At 39.9% G+C, this 21291-nt stretch overlaps 1 protein-coding gene across 1 annotated transcript; it reads right to left on the reverse strand.

Moving 5' to 3' along the window:
* Nucleotides 1-9839: 9839 nt before the first annotated feature.
* Nucleotides 9840-19754, reverse strand: LOC117258031 (chemokine-like protein TAFA-4). The gene is made up of 5 exons (XM_033628494.2): nucleotides 19074-19754; nucleotides 17372-17491; nucleotides 13125-13280; nucleotides 12767-12891; nucleotides 9840-9851 (listed from the first exon to the last, which is right to left on the reverse strand). Exons 1-5 carry the CDS (start codon nucleotides 19096-19098, stop codon nucleotides 9840-9842), a joined length of 438 nt encoding a protein of 145 aa, XP_033484385.1. The 5' UTR covers nucleotides 19099-19754.
* Nucleotides 19755-21291: the final 1537 nt, after the last annotated feature.

The raw sequence follows: 21291 nt of genomic DNA on the forward strand, positions 1-21291 counted from the left end.
GCAACAGCCTAACTAGCTCATGCATTGTCAAAACATAAACAGTAAAAAAACATTTTTATAAGTGCATTTGTCACTTATATAATGATATAAAAAATACATGTGACAACCAACCCTGAAGAAAATGGACAGGCATCCCCAACTGTGCTTTTTTGCTCGTGAATAAGCTAACAACCACATGCTGTAGGCTTGCTAAGAAAAACAAAGCACCATCTAAATGATAGCCCTCTTCAAACATTTATTTATTTTTAAATCAGCGCCATCTGGGGAACAAAATCTAATGAATGTGACATCCGACCGATGTTGTAACGAGTGGTATTAGGGCCCAGTTGCAGCACCAAGGAGACCTAGGGCCTGTATCACGAAGCGAGATCAACCTTTCCTGGGTTACCCAGACCTATCCTGGGTTGACTAACCCTAACAATGGCAATCAGGATAATTAGTATCACAACGCTGGATATCAACTCGGTAACTCAACCCAGGGTTGCTTTATCAAGAGCCGTGAACGCGCACGCAGCGGACCAATTACAATCATGAGAGAAGTGCAGCGTCACTGAGCGTCACTGAGCGTCCTCACAGAGCGCCGTATGTGAGGGCAAAAAAAGTATTTCTCGTGAGGATCAGAGATTAATTCTACTAAAATATGAGGAGGAGTAAAGCAACATTACAGAAAAGGCCAACACCGTGGCAGCTGCAGGAGGAGGAAACATGCGTGGCAACGCATAATAGATGAATTGAGTGTATTACAATTATCGTCTAACATCATTGCGTCTGATAAATTGGTCTTCTTTGTCATAACGTTATATATGCAACAATAAAGCTTAAAGCTGACGCCGCCAATGATCAGTTTCTTTCTTATGAAGGGGTGGGATGGAAGTTTGACTTCTTTCCACTCCGTTTTGACCAGTCTTTTCGTTGTCTGTTGTTGTTGCTTTCTTTTCTTTTTTAATGTTCAAAATAAACTTTCAAATCAAAATCAATCAAATGAATTAAACTTCCCGTCATGACTGGGCTGCATTTCTGTCAGCAGAGTCATTTTTTTCCGAACAGCTGATTGGCCAGTGGGTGGTGCTTTTTATAGGATCAGATTCAACCCTGAACTTACCCTGCTCCAAAGCAGGATAGCCGTTCAGAGTAAGTTACCGTGGTGATCTACCTCGATAAGAACTGAACCGGCTTCGTGAGACCGAAAACCCAGGGTTAACCCTGAAGTTACCTTGCTAAGACATTAATCCTGCTTCGTGATACAGGCCCCAGGAACAGTTTGTAATTACATTTACTGTTACAACTCAGCAGCTGCAGGGCAGGGCTAGTAAACAAACAAAATACAATTCCACACTCCAGCAAAGTCCTTGGCCTCCAGGTTGGTGAGTAAGGGGTGGCATTAGCCAAACAGTTAACACAGTTCAGTTCAATAACAGGCAGCAGCAACTAGGAGGAGCAGGTGGGGAGTAGTGGAGTGGAGTAGTAGTAATAGTGGAGGCAAAAAAATCTGGGACTAGGTAGATACACAGTCCAAGCAGACGAACCAGTAGAAGACAGGCAGAACAAAGGTCAAGGCCAGGCGAAGAGTTAAGAAGCCAGCAGGTAAATATTCACAGGATGCACAAACAAAGGCAACAGCAACCCTCTTGCTGTGAGGCCACAGTGCTAACCACTACACCACCGTGCCAGCCTAAGACAAACAGGAACCAGGTCTCGTGGTCAGGGACAGAGGGCTGATGCGTTTACCGGGAATCAGACGAAGCAGGCAGGTCAGAGGCAGGCAGGGTCAGCAATGGGAAATCAGTCCCAAATTAAGTGCTGGAGAGTCTTGCATGAGTGGTGAAGAACAATCTGGCAATGATTGTCTGTGAGGCTGGGGTATATATAGGGGCTGTGAGTAATGAGGAACAGGTGAAATGAGTTGCCTTGATGAGGTGGGCGTGACTAGTGCTCCAGGGAAAATTACTGACTGGGAGATGGGTGACTGGGCATACAGAAAAGAGCAGGTGAAGAGGAATGTAGGACTGTGACACATGTGACAACCAGCCCTGTTCTCCCCTACTTAATAAATGAATTAATAAATAAATGTAATTTGTTACTTCCATCCCTGATGAATGGCATCTAAAACTCTTTGAATTGAAACTTAGTGGAAGGCCAGGCCCTAGAACAGCGAGGGGTTCATCCATCTGAGAAAATACATGATAACACAATAGTTCCATTTGATGCTTCCTTGTCCTAATCTTTAAAGGAATAATTTGACATTTTAGGAAACACACATATACTCGCTTCCTTGCTGAGAGGTAGATGAGAACATTGATAGCACTTTGATGACTGCGTGTCATCTCACTCTCGGCAAGACAGCAAATAAGTGTATTTCCTAAAATGTCAGACGACTCCTTTCACTATTCTTACTTGTCCAGATTCAAATATTTATTCAAATGATTTTAACAAATTCTTTTTTTTTTGGGGGGGGGATTGAAAAGTGATAAATATAAAAAAGTTTTCCTTACATAGTGATGTTTAAATGTCAAGCAGAGAGACTTCAGTTTGGCTGCTCTGATTCATATTACATAAACCATAGTCTCCACAAATGATTCAGTTTCTTCTTCTGCCATTAGATTTCTATTAAACAAAATTAGAATGACTTCATTCCTCAACATCTCACCAGTTTGAAGTGAGTCACACAGAAACCAGTTAAATGAAACCTTATTATCACCTGGCAGAGGGAGGTAATTACAATGTGAGATCCATTGCACCTTTTGGTAGAAATAATAAAAAAGAATCAAGAAATGCACACATTTGGCAAAATATAGAACAACTCTCAGTGCAGTTTTGGCTCTCTCCTCCCTGTACACGTGCATAAATGCTGTCTGTTTCATTAGTGTAACATGCAGCCATGAGGCATGAATGCATATGAATCCATCACACGCAGCTGATAACATTAATATTGTCCAATTAATGTTTGTTTGTTAGAGTGTAATTGTTCAGCTCTCTGTTTTAATTAAGCACAAAAAAAATCTATTCCAAATAGTATGTATGCATAATGGCAAAGCAAATAGATGAAACCCCTCAGCCATGACCAAACTACTTTCAGTCTATTGCTCTGAGTTGCCTATATAGCTGCCTGCAGTAAAAGGCTAATTTAGTTCACACACACACACACACACACACACACACACACACACAGAGGCAGTATATACACAAGGAGAGGGAGACAAGGAGAATTGTGTTTACATTTTTTATTACAACTGTCAACTCCATATGAGGAAAAAGTTGTTAAAGGGGAACAGAACAGCGTTTCCATTATGTTTTTCATGTGCCCCAGGACAGTTTATTTTCTATTAGCGAACATGAACTACTGTCCCCAATAGACAGCCACAAGAGAGGGAAGGCTCTCTGCCACATATCACCTACAAACTGATATCAAATAAGCTGCCAGGAATGTGACTCTGGTTTGAAGTATGAGACTCAAATCTAAAGAAATGTTCAGACCTTTGTAAATAACATCTCTAAATTGAGGTTACTTCTGTCTCATTTTCGTGGATGAAATGGAGAAAAGTGTATTTAATCCTCCGCTCGTCTGTTGTTGCCTCTTCTGGGTTTTTTCCACTCTGCAACATGCACTAGCTAAGAGTGTGGATCCCATAACTCCTACCTTAATTACCTTATTTTGGCTGCTTTCATTTTGAATTTAAGATGTGAATTTTGTTTTTAAAGCCATGCATTATGACAGGCGCTCAGAGGGTTTCTGCTCAATTTCTCCAGACTAACAGAGATAAAGCTCTTTCGACTGGCTTTAAGGTTATTTTAAAGATAAAAGATAATCAAGCGGTGTGGAAAGATTTCTTAAACTTTTGTACGAACCTGTGTGAGCGTGTGTGAATCATGGAGTTTATCTAAGACACATCTGAAAGTCACCTAATGAATGTCACACCAGCTCCTTTGAAAAATGAATCAGAACAGAAAGCTGTGAGTGCTGCTGGTATTTTAGGAATATAGGCACAAATGCTGTCGCTGTTGACATAAACCCCACTGGGGTGTGAACGGTTTTTACCTTATTTCAAACTTTTATTACAAAAGTTAGTTGCTGTTGAGAATTTGAGAAACAAAATCTCTCCCTTGAGCAAACGGCCATAAAGGTTACGGACGATATACAAACATGACACTGCAATATATAATGTGTGCAGTGTACAGAATAAAAAATTAAACCTCAATATGTTTGTGAAGAAGTAAACACAGAAGAGAGTGTGAGGACGGTAATAATATGGAAGTAACATCAACTTATTCAGTTCAATTCCCAGTGGCTTCATCGTTTCTGCAGCTTCTGTAGAGTCGGTGAAAGAATGTAGCACCACGAGTTCCCGATCTCTCCCAAGCTTTCTTGTCCAGATCTACTCAGATTTTAAGAACACTCAGGGAATCTTGGGACCTTTAACTTCAATGAGCGTTGCATTTCTGTACAATATGAATACATAAATACAAGATGGGGAACGGTTCAATGAGCAGGAATGGGGATGAGACTACTGTTGGACTTCTAGAGAAGCCCATCCAGCTCCTGAGTTTAACTTGCAGTAATATATGAAATCTAACTGTTAGAGTTATAGTTTTTTTTCCCAGAGATGTTGTATAAAATAACAAGATTTGCCTGCATTAAAGAGACGCTTCATTTGTCCAAAGTGAACAAATCAAAAGTGACAAATTATAAACAACAACTAACAAGTGTTCTCATTATTGTTAAACAGCCCAGCTGCCAATGTTGTCAAGAAAATTTGGGATCATACGTTTCAGTAAACCATAAATACATTAAAATTGCATTTGCATCTCATATGTATTATATCAACGTCTCTACAGTGATGCAACATATAAGCCGACTTTGTCATTGTGAGGGGGAGGGGATGTTGGATGGCATGTCACCTAGGCAAGATGCCTGCCAAGCTGCAGACCATTGTTCAACAATAACAGCTGGTTTGTTTGTTTTTTGGCATGCCTTTGCTGCAATTGGACCAGGGTTTGTGGCACTGAACCTGGGTGTTTTTTACCAACACATTGCAGGTTTTTCTGACAATGTTTGAGCCACTGAATCTTCCCTAAAAATTCAATTAGTAGCCTGGGCTATTATTTGTTTAAATAACCAAAATCGGTGGCCCCATATTTGGGACAGGCCTTTAATTCCTTTCACACATAACTGTTGCTCAGCAGATCAGGAAATACAATCAAATTGTTTATTTAAACAGAAAATGTATCAATTATGAATCATTCATTTGATTTAGCTCTGACAGACAGCAAATCAGAGAGAGATTTAACAGCACCCAGCACATCAACACAACACCACTTTATCCTGTTACAACAATCCTTACAACTTGGATTAATTTTTATGCAAAACCCTTTTGATTCTTCTGATCTGAGGACCCTTATGGACTAAAGGAATATAGTTAACTTACTGTGTAATTGAGGAATGGGCACATAATTTGAGGTAGCCAACAACCCGGTTTTACACAACCAAAGAACTTCTATTAAAAAAATGACCTGCTTGCCAACCAGATGGGGTGTCTAATTGAGACAGGAGTTTATTTGTCTAAACGTGAAGCCACACTGGGCTAGTAAAAGGGACTGGCGTTTAATTGGGACTAGGCTTTTAATTGAAGTTTTACGGTAAGTGTTTTTTACTGACACACTGTGACATTTCCTAGCAGTGTTTGAAGAACTTGGGTGTTTTCACTAACACAACACAACGTTTCCCAGCAGCATCCCCAGCGACCTTTAAGCCACTGAACCTGGGTGCTTCTCTTCCTGATTTTCCAACAGCATTGTGCCACTTTGGTTTTAAACCAAGACATAATGTCTTTCTAACCATTACTAAGTCTGTTTTTTAGTTTAAACCTCGTAGCACCTCAGTAGCACTGATGATAGGCAAGGACTGAAACATTTGCTGCTATTTTTATTCACTTTTTAAATTAGTTTTTGCACTTTGAGAACCTTTCTTTTTGTGCACGGGTGTCCTAAATACATTTTTTTTAACTGATCTCTGCACCTTTTTTGTGGCTGTCCAGCCCAGTTGCATTGGTGTGTGAGTATCTCCTCTGCCATCCTTTCTTGGCCTTAACCACACCTCCACCACAGTGTTGTTAAGAAACGTGACATTTCAACATATCCACTACAATAATATAAAAATGTAATGTATCTGTGGATTTCAGAAACATACAATACAAACATTTTTTCTGCCAGTTAGGTTGTGCTTAATCTGCAGTTGATTCCTGTGGATTAATCATTTGGTTTATATATTGTCAGATTATAATTAAAAAAGGGCCATCATAATTTAATGAAGCCCAGGTTGATGTCTTTAGTTTGCATATTTTGTTTGACCGATGCTCCAAAACCAAAATATATTTAATAAACAATCACGTAAGTTACAGAAAAGCTACAAATTACAACTGAGATGCTGGAACCAGATGAAGTTCGGTTTTATTTTTGCTTGAAAACTTGAATAAACAGCTAAAAGGTTGTTTTATGTAATGACTAATTCATCTGGTCTAAATGTTTTAAAGTAACACTGAATAGTTGAGTTTAACCACAGGTCACTATAGCACTCCTTTGAATCTTAATCAGGGTATGATACAATACTGTACCTTTGTAAAGCTCATGTTGTGCGAGAGAGATGTTGATTCAATCTAAGGTCATTTTCATTCCATACAGTAGTTTGAGGTGTGGTTGAAGTGGGCTGCAGCACATTGTAAGGCGTTTCTAGTGTTGCATTCACCCTTTGTGTATAGTATTACATTCAAATTAAATACATCCAAGGTCTTCTGTAAGCAGTGTGTTGAAGCAACATCGTCTTTCTTTATGTGGCTGATCATGTCAGGTCGTGTTAATAATGCTATTGTCAGCTGCATCACAAGTTTCAGATACGTTTATATAAGTAGCTACAGAACGAGATGTCGCTGTTTCTATAGGCCATGAACAGAATCACAAGTTGTTATGTGATAAGCTGTCAGTGAATCTACAAAAAGAGTTTCATTCATCACCAAAGGCATATTACTCTATTCTCTGAAACACTGGGTCCCAACCTGGGGGTCCTGACCCCCACTAGGAGTCCCCAGAGCGTCACAGGGGGTCCCAAAGTGCTCTTGATTTTAAGGGGTGTAAAAATCTTTTCTTAAAAATATACAGTGGCCCCATATCTCATTATCATTTTCAAAGTTTACATTATTTTCCAAGATATAAACCTGTAAAAAATCTTACAGGATAAGGTTGCAGTGAGGACCTGGGGTCTCATTTATAAAACAATGCATAGGATCCATACTTAAAATGTGTGTATGAACAAACAAAAGCTAAAAATGGTGTGCAGCAATTTTTTTTGACAATTTTTGAAGCTCAGCGTAAGTTCAATCAGGAAGACTTTCTTGTGCTCATCCATTCACAATTCTCTCCCTCCCACTCCCACTGCTTCCTCCAATCAGCTGACTATGACTGTTCACTCTTCTAGTTATCCAATCAAACTTTGCCACAATCTCTATCAGCCAGTCAGGATGCCACTGCAACTCTCTCCTCTGTTGCATCAGGCGTCATTTTAAGCAGAATTGTTGCGCCTTCTCCACCTCGTTCACTTCCAGCCATCGTATCCAGAGTCCAGGACAAGCTCACAAAAGGCCCACTCCTCTACTCATCCAGATCATCGCCACTTCTCCATCTTCACCTCTACCCCTATCCCTATTCGTCTATGGATTGTTCACCCTCCTTAAATTATACCATCTCTATGGGTTCTAATCGCCAAAGAGTTTCCACATTTTTCATTCTTATGTGCACATGTTAATAAATATTCTATTTACTATTATAAAAAGAAAAAAAGAGAGTCTCTCCTGATTGAACTACAATCAGGCTTCCCCCTCACCATCTGTATCGCTAATTTGCCGTCTCCAAAATGTTTGTAAGCATGGGCCAAAGTTTTTCCCATCAAGTCTGTTTTTGCGTGGGAAGTGGCGTACACCTCTTTGAGGCCTCGTTGGGGCATACACAGTGTTTATAAATGAGACCCCATGAACACAAAACACTGCTTCTGATTTAGAAAAGTGTGAAGTTAAAAGGAACCAAAGAGCTAATAGAACAAAGGCCAAGCGTCAGACCGAGGAAAACACTGAATTTGTCAAAAATAAAATTTTGTATGATTGTTAAAAACTTACAAAAAGAAATATCTGATGTAATATTCATCGAAATCGCTCATCTAATACAAACTTCCTGCAGTTATTGTTTTCACTATTTGTGTTCATGTCGCAGTTTATCTGTTGATCAGTGCTATTTCTGTTATGCATTGAATATATTATGAAATATTCCTAAAATATGACATTTAGTGCAGGGTTGTCAGTGTACTCAATGATATAAAAGGGATCTCTTTCAGAAAAAGGTTGGGGCCCACTGGTATAAAGTGGATGGCATCACTGATTTAGAGGAGAGATTTTCTAAACAACAAATTCAATATCATTACAGTCATTATATGAATCTTAAAATAACATGATTTCGATGACATTTACCGCACTGCTAACATTAAATTATACTCAGAACTTGAGTGTTTACAAAGCAAAGCCACACTTAAAATGCCTCGGACCGCATGACAGCTCGGTGAAGAATCTTGTCACCAGCGAGACAACCATAATGCATAATTGCATTAAGTAAATGTTGAGCAAACTGCTTAGAATTCAGCTGCTTTCAACTAGCACAGCATGTGGCATTCATACAAGTCTGATGCCTTGGATGGGATGATTTGCAGTCGCTGTATAAGTGTTATTATAAAATGTCTCTTCATTGCAAAGGTAAAATGCAAAGTGTCTGACTGAACTCAAGAGATAAAAGAGAAGCAATCAGGGTGGGTCCAGGAGGAATATTATTCATATAAAGAGGACAACCGATGAAGTGGTAATAATGGTAAATATTCAGTTCTGTTAGTGGCTACAATTTGCTTCAAGGCAAAGAACCTCCAATGTTTCCCATCATTACTATAAGTGGAGTTCCCTCCACAGGAGTACTCAGTTTAGAGAGACAAACAAAAGCATGATGTAAATACTCTCAGCGGTGAAGAAGCTCCTCTTCTCTTCTCTCTCCCCTTTCTCCCCATGATTAGCATTTCAAACAGTCCTTGTTTTGCATCAAGGCTTCATGCTTGTGTGCATGCCATCACAGCCTTGCAGGTGGTGGCCTGTCCAACCAGTGGAGTCGAAAAGCAGCCTTTCTGTGCACGACTGAGTGTGTGTCTGTGTGCAGGCGTGTTTGGAAGAGTGCCTCTTTGTGGTAAGGAGTAGTCCGAAGGGATCTGACCCCTTTACAAAGCTCAGAGCAAGTCTACGGGACAGCATTGTTTACAAATGCTACATAATCATAAATTTCTCAGTATTTGTGGTCTTCTGCTTTGATCGGCGGAGAGAGTCACAAGCAACTGACTGGATTCACATTCTGCCTCCTGAAAATCCACAAAATCTCTCCTTAAGTGTCTGCCAGCAGGCCCATCCAAACTTTGATTGAGTGCATCACAATGTGCCTAGCATATCAAGCACTGAAACAATGATACAGACTTGTGCAGTGGCTGCCTGTTTGGACTGGGAAAGGGGCGCTGCGTCGCTTTATCTTAAGTCAGTTGCTAATAGATTGTCCACTCCACGGGATTAACCCCAGCCTAAATTGTGTTCAAGCTAAGGGAAATTAAAATAATGAGTTCCTGCAGTTTAAAGCTCAACCAGGAGATATCTAATTAAATCTACATTGTTCTTTGCTCTATCTGACAGGGCGTTCACTGTCTTTGGAGTCCAGTGTTAGTTAAGGTGACTGCAGCAGGCCAGGACAGGCTTGTACTGATTAGATGGATTTTCTTGCTACCGCGCCACCTGAAAACAAGATAGAAAAGTACAAAATTGCACAACTCTGGTTTTGTTCATTATCATTACAATTATTTCAAAATATTCCACACAAGATAAAGCTGAGCAATGTGATAAAATGTAATTGTATTTCATATATAAAGTAATTAGCTCCATCTTTACCAGCTGCAACAATTAAATGAAGTACACATTAATCCATCAATAATTATAATCCAATGATTTAATGAACATTATTCTGAAATAGGCAGTTCTGCATAATGTGTCATTTTCCTCTTGGTACTTTAAGTAAATTTTGATGCTTAAAGAGTGACTATTTTTCAACCTGGACTTAATTTTCCCAGCTTTTTGTGTCCAAGTCACTAATGGAGACGACAGTTTTTGAAACTGGTCTAGTACTGAGTAAGAGCGCTGCAGCTGGAGGCAGAACAGGCTACTACATAACTACATGGGGCAATTGTGCACCATCAATTTATATCCTCTATATAAGTGCTTGTTTTTGCCACTGACAGGCTCAGATTATTATTCTAAGTGTGACTACATCATGGAAAGGATCCCTACAGAGACAGACCGTTGTGTGAAAGAGGAAGATCATTTTTGTTTAACCAGAAACAGTCAAAAATGGATATCGTCAAAGCAACCAGACTCCATTTAAATAAACTGTAATGTTAGTGTGTATCAGACAAAATATTTCAACATCTGAGTGGGTGGGTGAGTGAGTTAAGGGTTTATTCTAACCAAACTAGAGTCTGTGATTGTTGGAACAGTAGAAGATGAACCAAGATGGTTTTTGTGAGCTGTATTTTGTTTCTGTCGTCTTTGAATTAAGTGTGTTTTACAATGATAAATGACTGTTTTTTTAAATGGAGTCTACACACACTGGTAATATATGGCACCCATCTGTTAAAGGTGCCATACAGTGCCTTTGCCAAATAGTGCTCCTTAGATCCATCAGAGGTTCCACATAGTACAATACTGTTTTTAAATTCATAAGCCTGGAGGTTTGAATGATGCCAGATAATACCACGGCTCAGTCTATGTGCTTCCTAATGACACTTTTACTTAAAATATTAATATTAACTTAGATTATTAATAATTTCTGATGAAATGTTGGCTTGAAAGATTCAGGATCCTGTACTAAATGCTGACTGAGAAACACATTATGTTACCTTTGTTAAGCCTGGAATATTTCTGTGCACGTGAGCACAAAAAGGTTGAGAGCCACTGCCAGCAGAGAACCTCTAAAGGACAATACAGGCACTTTAAAGGTTCTCCAATGGTTCTTTATTTGAGTTTAGTTTAATTTACTGGGAAAGAACCGGAAGAGAACCTTTAAAGAACGAAACAAGGGCTTAAAAACTTTTCTGTGCATAGGTCCATCTCAGTAAGAATCATTTTCATAATGTTGTCAGACACTTATAACAACAATCTGAGCCTGTCAGTGGCAAAAAAAAAGCAATTAAGTGGTCAAAATTGACGGTGCAGCATTGCCTGTTAACGTTACATCGCAGCCTGATTTGCAGAGACAGATGCAGGCTGCAACACTCTCGCTCAATGCTGCACCAGTTTCAAAAACTGTTTTCTCCATTAGTCACTCAGACACAAAAACGTAGGCACCAGTATGCTTTAGCAGTATCTGTTTTTTCATACCTATTCTTACCTTCTTGACATTGCACTGGGGTATACGGCATATAAAGGTATTTGCATTAAAAAGACAGAAGTCATTGAAGCATATATGTCATTGTCTAGCCTACAGTGCTGTGATTCTCATATGCAATTAGCCTAGATAGGAAATAAGCACCCTTCATGCTCAAGGACCCGGTGACACATCAGTGGGTTGAACAGATATGATGTGCTGAATAAATTCATGTGGCTAATAAACTGCTTTTGTAGTTAGAGGAAGTCATCGCAGTATAAAGTTATATGTGACAATACTCCCAAACAGTTTGAGAGGCATTTTTCTTTTTCACTAGTCCTGTAACATTATCCCCAACACTCGCAGTCGCCATTTTGCATAGCTCAGCTGCCTGTTCCTCGAGTAGACTGACCTCTGGTGGCGCGTGCTGTGCACTACATCACCTCAATGCAGCATCTCGATATCACTTTACTGGATAATACCTTTGGGATTTTGAAATACTCCAGTAAACATTAATACCTAGATAACCTGATACCTTGATACCGCTCAAGCCTAGGTACAAGATTGAAAAATACCATGGTTACCCTTTAAGCAAAATTCAGAATGCAGGACCTTTACTTCTATCAGTATTTCACCAATGTGGTATTACTGCTTTTACTGCTCTGAGCGCTTCTTCCACCACTGCTCTCCTCTGTTTCATTCTATTGTTCAATTTAATCTGATGGACCATATGACCACTGGCTATCTTTTCATCACTGGCCGCACGCCGCCAGTGCTAACGTGCCCCTGTATCACTGTAAAATGTTCCCTCCACAAATTGCACACATAAAACAGTTGGACAAAAAAGGCAACTTAGGAGAAAGTGCATTTCTAAACGCAGTGGGGTTTCCTCTGGCCGTCAGATTTAATTACATGGGTTTTACTGTTCAGTATTAGTTTACAGCTTATTTCATGTTTGTCCTCTTGGCCCCATCATTCACCAGATTATAGAATTAGGTTTTCTGAGCCAACTGTGCCTGGCGGAGAGCAAGAGGCTTGATACGGCCAATGGGAGCGGTGATTATGCTTGATTGTGGAATCTTTCAGCATCAAAGGAGAGCTTACTAAAATAAAGCTTTATGATGAGCATTCACAAGTCTGTCGGCCCCTGTTTTGCATAAGAGTAATGCAATAAAAACGGAGAAGATTTACTGTATGACTGCGTCTATAAATACCAAGCCTTAAACTGAAGCCATTCTGTGCTCATGTCTTTTGTTGGTGCCACTCTGACTCAGACTGGTGCAGGCCTTACCTTTGTGGTCTTTACTTTGTTTCCAGAGATGCATGACCAACCAGTGAGGTCAGGAAGGACTCGGCACTCTTCTCCCTTCAGACACGGCTCCATTTTACACCACCACTTCTGACGAACAATGGAGGCTAGAGAAAAACACACCACAGCCGAAGGTCACTTTTGAGACGGAAGGACTCTTTTTTGTTTGTTTGAGAAAAAACATCTCAATCAGGTGTCACTCTCTGGTCCTTGACAGCCTCAGTATCAGTAGACTCTGATGAAACTGACTAACCTGAATCTACTTTGACAAATAATATATTCATGTCATGCCAGAATATTTTCGGTTAAGAGAGGTAGAAGACAGTCCCAGTAATACTACCTTCAACACAAGAGGGCAGAGCCCTTGTTGTGCCCGCCACCTGTCCTGGGAAGCAGGAGCACTTGACTGTTTGAGAGCGTTCCTCAATCTTGTTCTTATTGCAGCAACGATGAGCAGCAACCACTTCACAAGTCCCTGTCCTCTCCTGCGATGACCCTGAGGAGGAGAATTCAGAGGGAAAGATGACAATTTTTCAGACTATATTTTACATGTAAGTGGAGTCATCTCAAGTGACCCCAGCCTTTACACATGGCGGTATTATAGTCAAATTGCAATGATTTCTTGGCTTTATTAGATGTTAGATCTAAATAAATATAGGGTTTATTTGCGACCCTCATTCAACCCAGACTAAATAAGCAAAATGATAAAATACCTCAGCTCTAACTCTGATGTTTTCAAAGCTACAGCACCACCAAGTGGATAAAAAGCATCAGCACTCACACCTCAGTCAAGGAAAAACACATTGAACTGTCAAAACACATTAGCAGGTATCAGCATCTTTAGCTCCCTAATTTAATGTTTCAGATTGCGTAAATAAAGAGAAATGGGCTGAATAAATGGCATGAGCAGAAATATCTGTCTCACACCTGCTTCTGCATCATTTACCCAGGAAAACAACTGAATGTTGCTTTTGATGATCATTACAGTGCTAATGATTCATGCTGATACACTTAAACTGAATTACAGGTTGAAGGGGAGCAACGAAGCAGAAGTAAAAACAAAGAAAAGAAAACATGCACACATTTTGCTTGTTTAGACCTGAGGTGTCTGTTTGCTGCACGACTGCAAGGCTAAAAGGTTAATTCATAATTAAAATGGGGTTTAAAATCAGACTACAATCAGGGCAATGCTCTTTGAGAGTTCTATTGTTGTACTGGGAGAGAGAAACTAAATGCATTTGCTCAAGTGCTGTATTTAAGTACTTTCATACTTGTACTTCACTTGTGGCTGTGTTTCTATTTAAAGCTATTTTTCTACTCCACCATATTTCAGTCAGAAATATTGTACTTTTTACTCCACTACATTTACGACCCTCGGTGCAAGTGAGGTTGGGCCTTTATGAAAAGATATTGACCAGGTGCCTGACCATAGGTAGCATGCATCCAAGAGCAAGCCACAAAAATTGCGGACATAGAGACGAAAAAATGCCAAGTGGACAAAGTTGGGGCTGGCTTTCACTTTCACTTTAGCCAGTAACAGTGTTTACAATCAGTAGCCAACAATTCCTGAGGCCTGTACTAAGCTGGCTCTCTTTTTACTGGGATAAATCACCGTGGCAACTTATGCTGAACAGTTAAGCCTAGTTCACATTACATGATTTTCACCCCATTTTGACGTTGCAGAGGATCTTGAAAGCCATCTTGGGTCGGAGGTCAGTCGGCAGATAGTCTGCCACGACAAGTCCTCATGTGTGAACAAGCCTACGAGCAAGTCACACCCTCGTCTGTGACTGGGACTGGATATCTGGCATGCTAGAAAACTGGAGAAGTCTGACACGACTGACAAAGAGTATCAGCCAATGAGAGGTGGGATACGTCCCATGTCAGCACGCAGGAGGACAGAAGAAATGTGAGGAGGACAAGCCAACAAGCAACAACAGCAATGGCGGCGTCCACAGGATCATGGGGAGCGTGTTGTGTTTGGACCCAGGCCCTGGAGGCAGATCTGATTCAACAATGGAAAGAATATCCATGCCTTTACGATGTGTTGTCTCCAAATTTGGTGACATCACCGCATTATCTGGGGCTCTGTGGAGAAATCTTGTGGTGTGCACACACAGGTCGTAACGCAGTTGGCGAGACTCCTGCTGACAGAAACACACCTCACCAGGTATGAACACTCAAAATATATATAGGGTAGTAGAATCACTTCATTGTTCCAGGGCTCTATTTCCACTGGTTTTAAAACAGATGATTTTAGCAGGATTTTAGAATTTATTTTAGTCTACAATGACAGTTGTTATTTTACACTCTGATTCTGAGACACCTGTGTTGTGAGAACTGGGAAAAAGACAATTTTTTTATCAAAAAATAATCCACACACTGCTAATTGGCTCATGTTGTTAAAAATGCAACATTTCAGTGAGATTGACCTCATCAGTCATTAACTACTTTTCCACCATTTACTTCAGTAACAGAAACAGTCTGGGTTTACTTTAAAGTGTTTATGTGACATATTCAGAGTAGTTTCATCATCTTTTAACTACATAGCAAAAAATACTTTATACTAATGTCATACACAGCCTGGTAGGAAAATCCGGAGTTGTCTGAACTAGTTGACAACCAGCGTTGTGGTACCTGTAATCCGATGTGACTGGTTAGTCAAGCCAGATGACGAGAAGATATCCTGGGTAAGTTGAACTAGCTTTGTAGTACAGGCCTCTGGATAGTATACCTTTAAGCTTTTATGTCACAGATAATGATTTTAAAAACAAATATTATGGATCAAACCAGAAGTGACTAACTTTTCCAGCTTGCGACTCCTTAAAAAAATGAATATAAGCCTTGGTAGCAAGATTTCGTTTTCTCTTCTTCCCTTCCCCTTAAGTCATCTCACAACCCCCCCTTGGAGGAGGCCTGACCCCTAAACTGGGAGCTGCTGGATTAAACAATCTGAAGTTATAAAGTCGCTCATATGCAGTTTATGTATTTATTCATCCCTATTAACAATCTGATGCAATCTGTAATGATATGAACCAGTACTTTTACTTTACTTTACTTTACACTTAAGATTAATTTTCATGATGATACTTGTACTTTCACTGAGGTAGGATTTAAAACCAGTGGCTGTAACTTGTAGTGGAGTACATTTACTTTTATTCAAGTAAAGGATCTTAAAGGTCCAGTGTGTAGGATTGAGGGGCATCTGTTGGCAGAGATGGTATATAATATTCAACTATGTTTTCATTAGTTTATATTAACCTGAAATTAACCTTAAGCCCCTTTTACACTGCCAGATTTTCGGCGAATGTTGGGCCGTTTTGCTGGCAAGCTGCGAGTGTTTAGACACACAGAGCTGGATTGGCAAGTTGATCCAAGGCGCCCAATTTTATGCCACATAGGGGTAATCATATTGGCGGAACCTTTTTGGTTTAGAAAGAACACGGCAGCCTTCTGCAACGGGAGGGGCTGTTGATGACTTGTGGGAGGAGCTATTGATGACGCCGCACGTGCGACCCACTGGCGGTGGATAAACAGGAAACAGCTGATAGCAGGAATTAGCGAGCAGCTAGTAGCAAGAGGGAAACGCAAACCTGAAAGACACTGTAAAGATGAGCAACTGGGGAGACGAGGAATTGCGCACCCTCCTTGTCCTCGCAAACGAAGAGGCCATTAACCGTCAAATGATGGGAACGGTGAAGAACAGGAAGTGAAGGGAGAATCGCCGAAGGACTGACCAGCTGCGGCTTCCCTCCCATGTCACAGTTTACGTCACACGCTGAGCTACATGTTTTGTTACTTGCTCACGCCCCCCATTGCCTCGAAAAAGGCGCATTCTGTATAAACAAAAGTAGGTAGGCGGCATTTTGCTGCACTCTCCGATTTTGTTTTTATACTGCCAATGCTGAAAGAAGACTGATTGGGCTTTCCTGCAAATCTGCACAATTCCTATTTAAAAAGGGCTTTAGACTGAGCCATTTCGATCTGCATAAGAAGAGTGTCCTCTTCCATGGAGTCCGTCATGTTGTTCTACAGTAGCCCAGAATGGACAAACCAAACACTGGCTTTAGTTAGGGCCATTTGCGTTTTTGTGTTGGCCACCATAGTTCTCCTACACGCTTGGCACACACGAGTTTCAGTTCTGCAACCTCACCACCAGATGCGACTAAATCCTCTACAAAGGACCTCTAATACTTCTTCCACCACTGATGAATGAAACAAATCCCCCCTCCCCTCCTCCTTATCTCTCACATGATACTGCAGAGATTAAATGTCTAGTATGTCATATAAACAGTAAGATTAGGCTGTATATAATTAGATTCACGTCAAGTAGCAACAGTCAAAGAGCATGGCCAGTCAGATCCCTTTAATAGCATCTTAGTATTAATATTGTGGATCGTCTGTCTGATCATTGGGCTCTAAAAAACTACAGTCTGCATTTTCACTTCTGTTTCTGATGAGAAGCATGGTGAGTTCCTGAGTCTTGTTGCTTAAACTGAACTCTCTACTAGGCGACCAGGCTGGTGACCAGGAGCCATAATGAGTCCCTCAGGGGGTGTGACTGGTCTGGCAGGGTCTGACACCTACCTGCCTGTCCTCGGGAGCTTTGGTTGCCAGTGGACACAAGCTGGCTGCAGAAGCCTGCTATACAGAGAAGCAGGAGGCCCCAGTGTAATGGTCCAGCCAATATGTTCAGCCTCATCTTGCCTGCACAGACAAAGACATTCATGTGCACTTCATCAATAGGAATTAGGCTAATACCTCTCCTGTAAGTGTGTGACCATAGAGTGAATTAATATGACTCCTGATGTCTCCTGATTCATAAACTCATTGCATCTGTTTGCTCAGTCGTGACTCTCACATCACTGAGCTCAGCCAAGGCAAATCAAAGACATGTCAATAAAAAAAAAAAGACAGATCAGAGGCTCGATTTTGGAGGCAAATGATGAGAGTGGGTCCTGACTCACATCATCCCTTCAGCTGTAACTGCATTCAAAGCTAAATTCTCCCTCCAAAACAAGTTGTATCCCACATGAGTCACAGAAGAAACTGGGACGTGGACTTTTATGTCAAATTACAGCAATAACTAATGCAGGGCAAGATGACATCAAGTAAAACAACACGGCGAAAGTTTTCTCGAGGCGTTTTCATTCCCCGCATAACCCCATATATATAAAGTTTAGAGCTGAAACTGTTATTTTTTATTATTGATTAAACGTTTAGTCAATAAAATAAATGTCCTTCATGCTTTCCCTGAGTTGAAGCTTCAAATTGCTTCTTTTGAGTCAAAAAACAGCAAAAATCTGCAAGGAGCCTACTTACATTTAAAAACTGTATATGTTTAACATTTTTGCTTAAAAATACTGATTGATTGATTATCAGTATAGTGGGACATTAATTTTCTCTCAGTTAACTAAACAAGTAATTGATTGTCAGGTGGGGTCCACCCTGGACAGGTCACCAGACTACCACAGGGTTGACACATAGAGACAGACAACCATTCACACTCACATTCACACCTACGGACAATTTATAGTCGTCAATTAACCTGCATGTCTTTGGACGGTGGGAGGAAGCCAGAGTACCCAGAGAAAGCCTGCAAACATGCAAATGGCACAGAAGGGCTCCTCCACCCTGGGGTTAAGCCCCCACCCTAGATTAGAACAGGAAACCGTCTTGCAGTTGTGTTTTTTATCTGTGTTGACGTTTTATTATTTATTTCATATTTATTATTCTAATAATTTATTATAATTTTTTTTAAAAATGCAAATAATAATGATTTTTTTTTTTTTGCATTTTAAAAATTCTAATACTTAAGTTACAAATCCAAAACAAGAGAGAAATAATGGGGAAATAAAATATGAAATAAATAAATAAATAATAAAATGTCAACAAATAAAAAAAAATCATAAATATCATATTAATATATTATAATTAACATAATAATAATAATGATGATGATGATAATAGTCACGGTGGTGCAGTGGTTAGCATTGTCGCCTCACAGCAATTAATTTAATTAATTTCCTCTGGCAATTTTTCCATAAACATAACTTTTTGGCATATTTGTGCCAAAACATTATGCCACTTTGTTATAACTGTGTTACACACATGTAGCCTATAGGCTGTGTTGTGTTACATCATCATCAACAAAAGTGAGTCTGCCTGCATTTAAATATTAAATCAATATGTTATAACATCATAAAGAAGAAAATATATCAAAATTTTGCTGAATTTTGCAGGACTTTTGACAGTGATTGCAGTGAACATCTGACATTGAACCACTTACCTCTGCTCAGGTTATTGATGCACATGATCAGCCTGCAGCAGATAATCCTCCAGTTTCATAAAGTTTTCTTCTTCAAGTCAGGGTGCGAGCGAGTAAAACAAACAAAAAAAAGTGTGGCGACCACCCGCGTGCTGCTAAACAACGCCCCAAGCTGAGATAGGAGTCAACACGTCGGCTGAGTGAAGAGCTGCAGTTTCACACCTCAGCTCCTCTACCTGCAGCTACGAGGCTATACCTCTCAGGCAGGATGTGATGTGAGAGATATGTTGGACTGTGAACACAGCGGGACAACTGCGACCAGCAAAGCCTGCCAGCTTCTCCCGTCAGGAAAATTAAAACTTAATCAAGACAGAAACCATCTGTCCCCCGGACAATATGCGGCCACTTTCATTAGCGCCCTAAGAAGCTTAGAGTGGAGTATCGACATCCTGTCACACAGCGGATAGAGGAAATAAACTGTGTCTGAAGGCCAAGTCCTGTTCTCACCAGATAGTTTATGTGTTGTCTTTGAGCTCATATTTGAACACAGACTTTATTTATGCTGTCACATTGCCAAGCAGCAAAGGTGAGATTTCACACCTGTTTTTTTTTTTTTTTTTTTTTGCTTCATAGATTTCCCAGAATGCAAATTAATGTCTGCAATCCAGTAATGAAGCATATCACGCCACTCAAAGTAAAATGTCACACTGAGCTATGAATATTCAATTAGACATCAACAGAAAAATGCATATTTTCCTCTTACCTGTGGTGCTAGAATTTATCAGTCTAGATTGTTTTGGTTGCAGAGTGTTGGAGATTTCAGCCATAGACAGTTATTATTATTGGGTGGGAATATACCCTATGTTTTTCTATGCAAAAATTCTGCCCACTGTTTTAGCAAGTAAAAGAGAAATGTTTAAAAAGCTCTCTGCACTTCAGCTGAGTCCACCACTCGAGCCCTGAACATTCTGTCCAATACATATCAATGTAAAAACCCAAAAAGGGCATTTTTACCATGCTCCAAACAATTCTGAATACTTTAGAAAGTTTGAATGGAGTTTCTATGTGAATGTATGAATTAAGAAATAGGCTTTGAAAATACTTGAAAACCTTGAATTTGTGTCATTTGAACATTGCCCGGTTTCTATCTATGATATGTGGCGACCTGTCCAGGGTGTACCCTGCCTCTCACCCAGTGACAGCTGGGATAGGCTCCAGCACCCCACGAACCCTAACAGGATAAGTGGTTACGGAAAATGAATGAATGAATGAATGTTTCAAACTTTCTGAAATATTCGCTGTTTTCTGGGACATTCTCCCTATTTAAATGAACAGAGGAATGTTCAAACTTAAGACAAACTCAAGGTTTTTCAAGTATTTTCAAAGCTTTTTCTTCATTCATACATTCACGTAGAAAGTCTGTTCAGACTTTAAAAAGTCCCCCATCTTTCATACATTCTGGTTCGTATTAAACTTTCAAATCCCATTCAAACTTTTTGAAATATTCAGACTTGGCTTGGAGCATGGTGAAAATGCCCTCAAGTTTTTACATTGATTTGTATTGGATGGAATGTTCAGAGCAAGAGTTGGGGACCCAGCTGTTTAAGTGGAGAGAGCTTCTTAAACATTTCTCTTTAACTCGCTGTCACGCCCACAGTTTTCATTCTACATGCATAATTTTTGGTCAAAATGGAGTAAAGCTTGTGCTCTTTTAAAACATGTTGCTGTGGAAACAATCTGACTTAGACATTTGGCACAGTGAGCCTGAAAGTGGCAAAAACTCCACTAAGTGATGTCATTTAACTCAATGTTAACTGAGACCAGAGATCTTAAAATATCCCACATCATTCATACATTCATGGTATTATTCAATGTTTAAAGCTGGCATTGCAGTGAAGCATCAGCTATTCAACATGCAGCATTCACAGCCACAGATTCTTACGTAATAGCTTTCTCTACTTATTATTATTAATGTTGTATTTATTAATAACAAAAGCAAGAGCTAATGAGAAATCAACACAGATGAACAACTGTGCCAAAAAACAATAATAGTAAATAATAAGAGAGAACGATGTTTAAATTTCATCCCCTTCTTGTTCTTGTACTGTGCCCAGATTGCTTTTTGATTTAATTTAATTTTCTCTTACTTTAATGATTTCCTCATACACTCCACCATTTTCCCTTACGCTTGATTTTTCTTGAATAATGTATTTTTCTTTCTTTGCAGGCAATTTTGGCA

The sequence above is a fragment of the Epinephelus lanceolatus genome, chromosome 8, assembly GCF_041903045.1.
Source record: "Epinephelus lanceolatus isolate andai-2023 chromosome 8, ASM4190304v1, whole genome shotgun sequence".
Lineage (NCBI taxonomy): Eukaryota > Metazoa > Chordata > Actinopteri > Perciformes > Serranidae > Epinephelus > Epinephelus lanceolatus.

What these genes read in the sequence shown, in the direction of transcription:
- LOC117258031 (XM_033628494.2), bottom strand. Translation starts at nt 19,098, where the DNA reads ATGTGCATCAATAACCTGAGCAGAG. An exon ending in CATCAATAACCTGAGCAGAG is followed by an intron (nt 17,492 to 19,073) that starts GTAAGTGGTTCA and finishes TTGTCTGTGCAG; the next exon opens with GCAAGATGAGGCTGAACATA. An exon ending in TCTGCCCTCTTGTGTTGAAG is followed by an intron (nt 12,892 to 13,124) that starts GTAGTATTACTG and finishes GTTTTTCTCTAG; the next exon opens with CCTCCATTGTTCGTCAGAAG.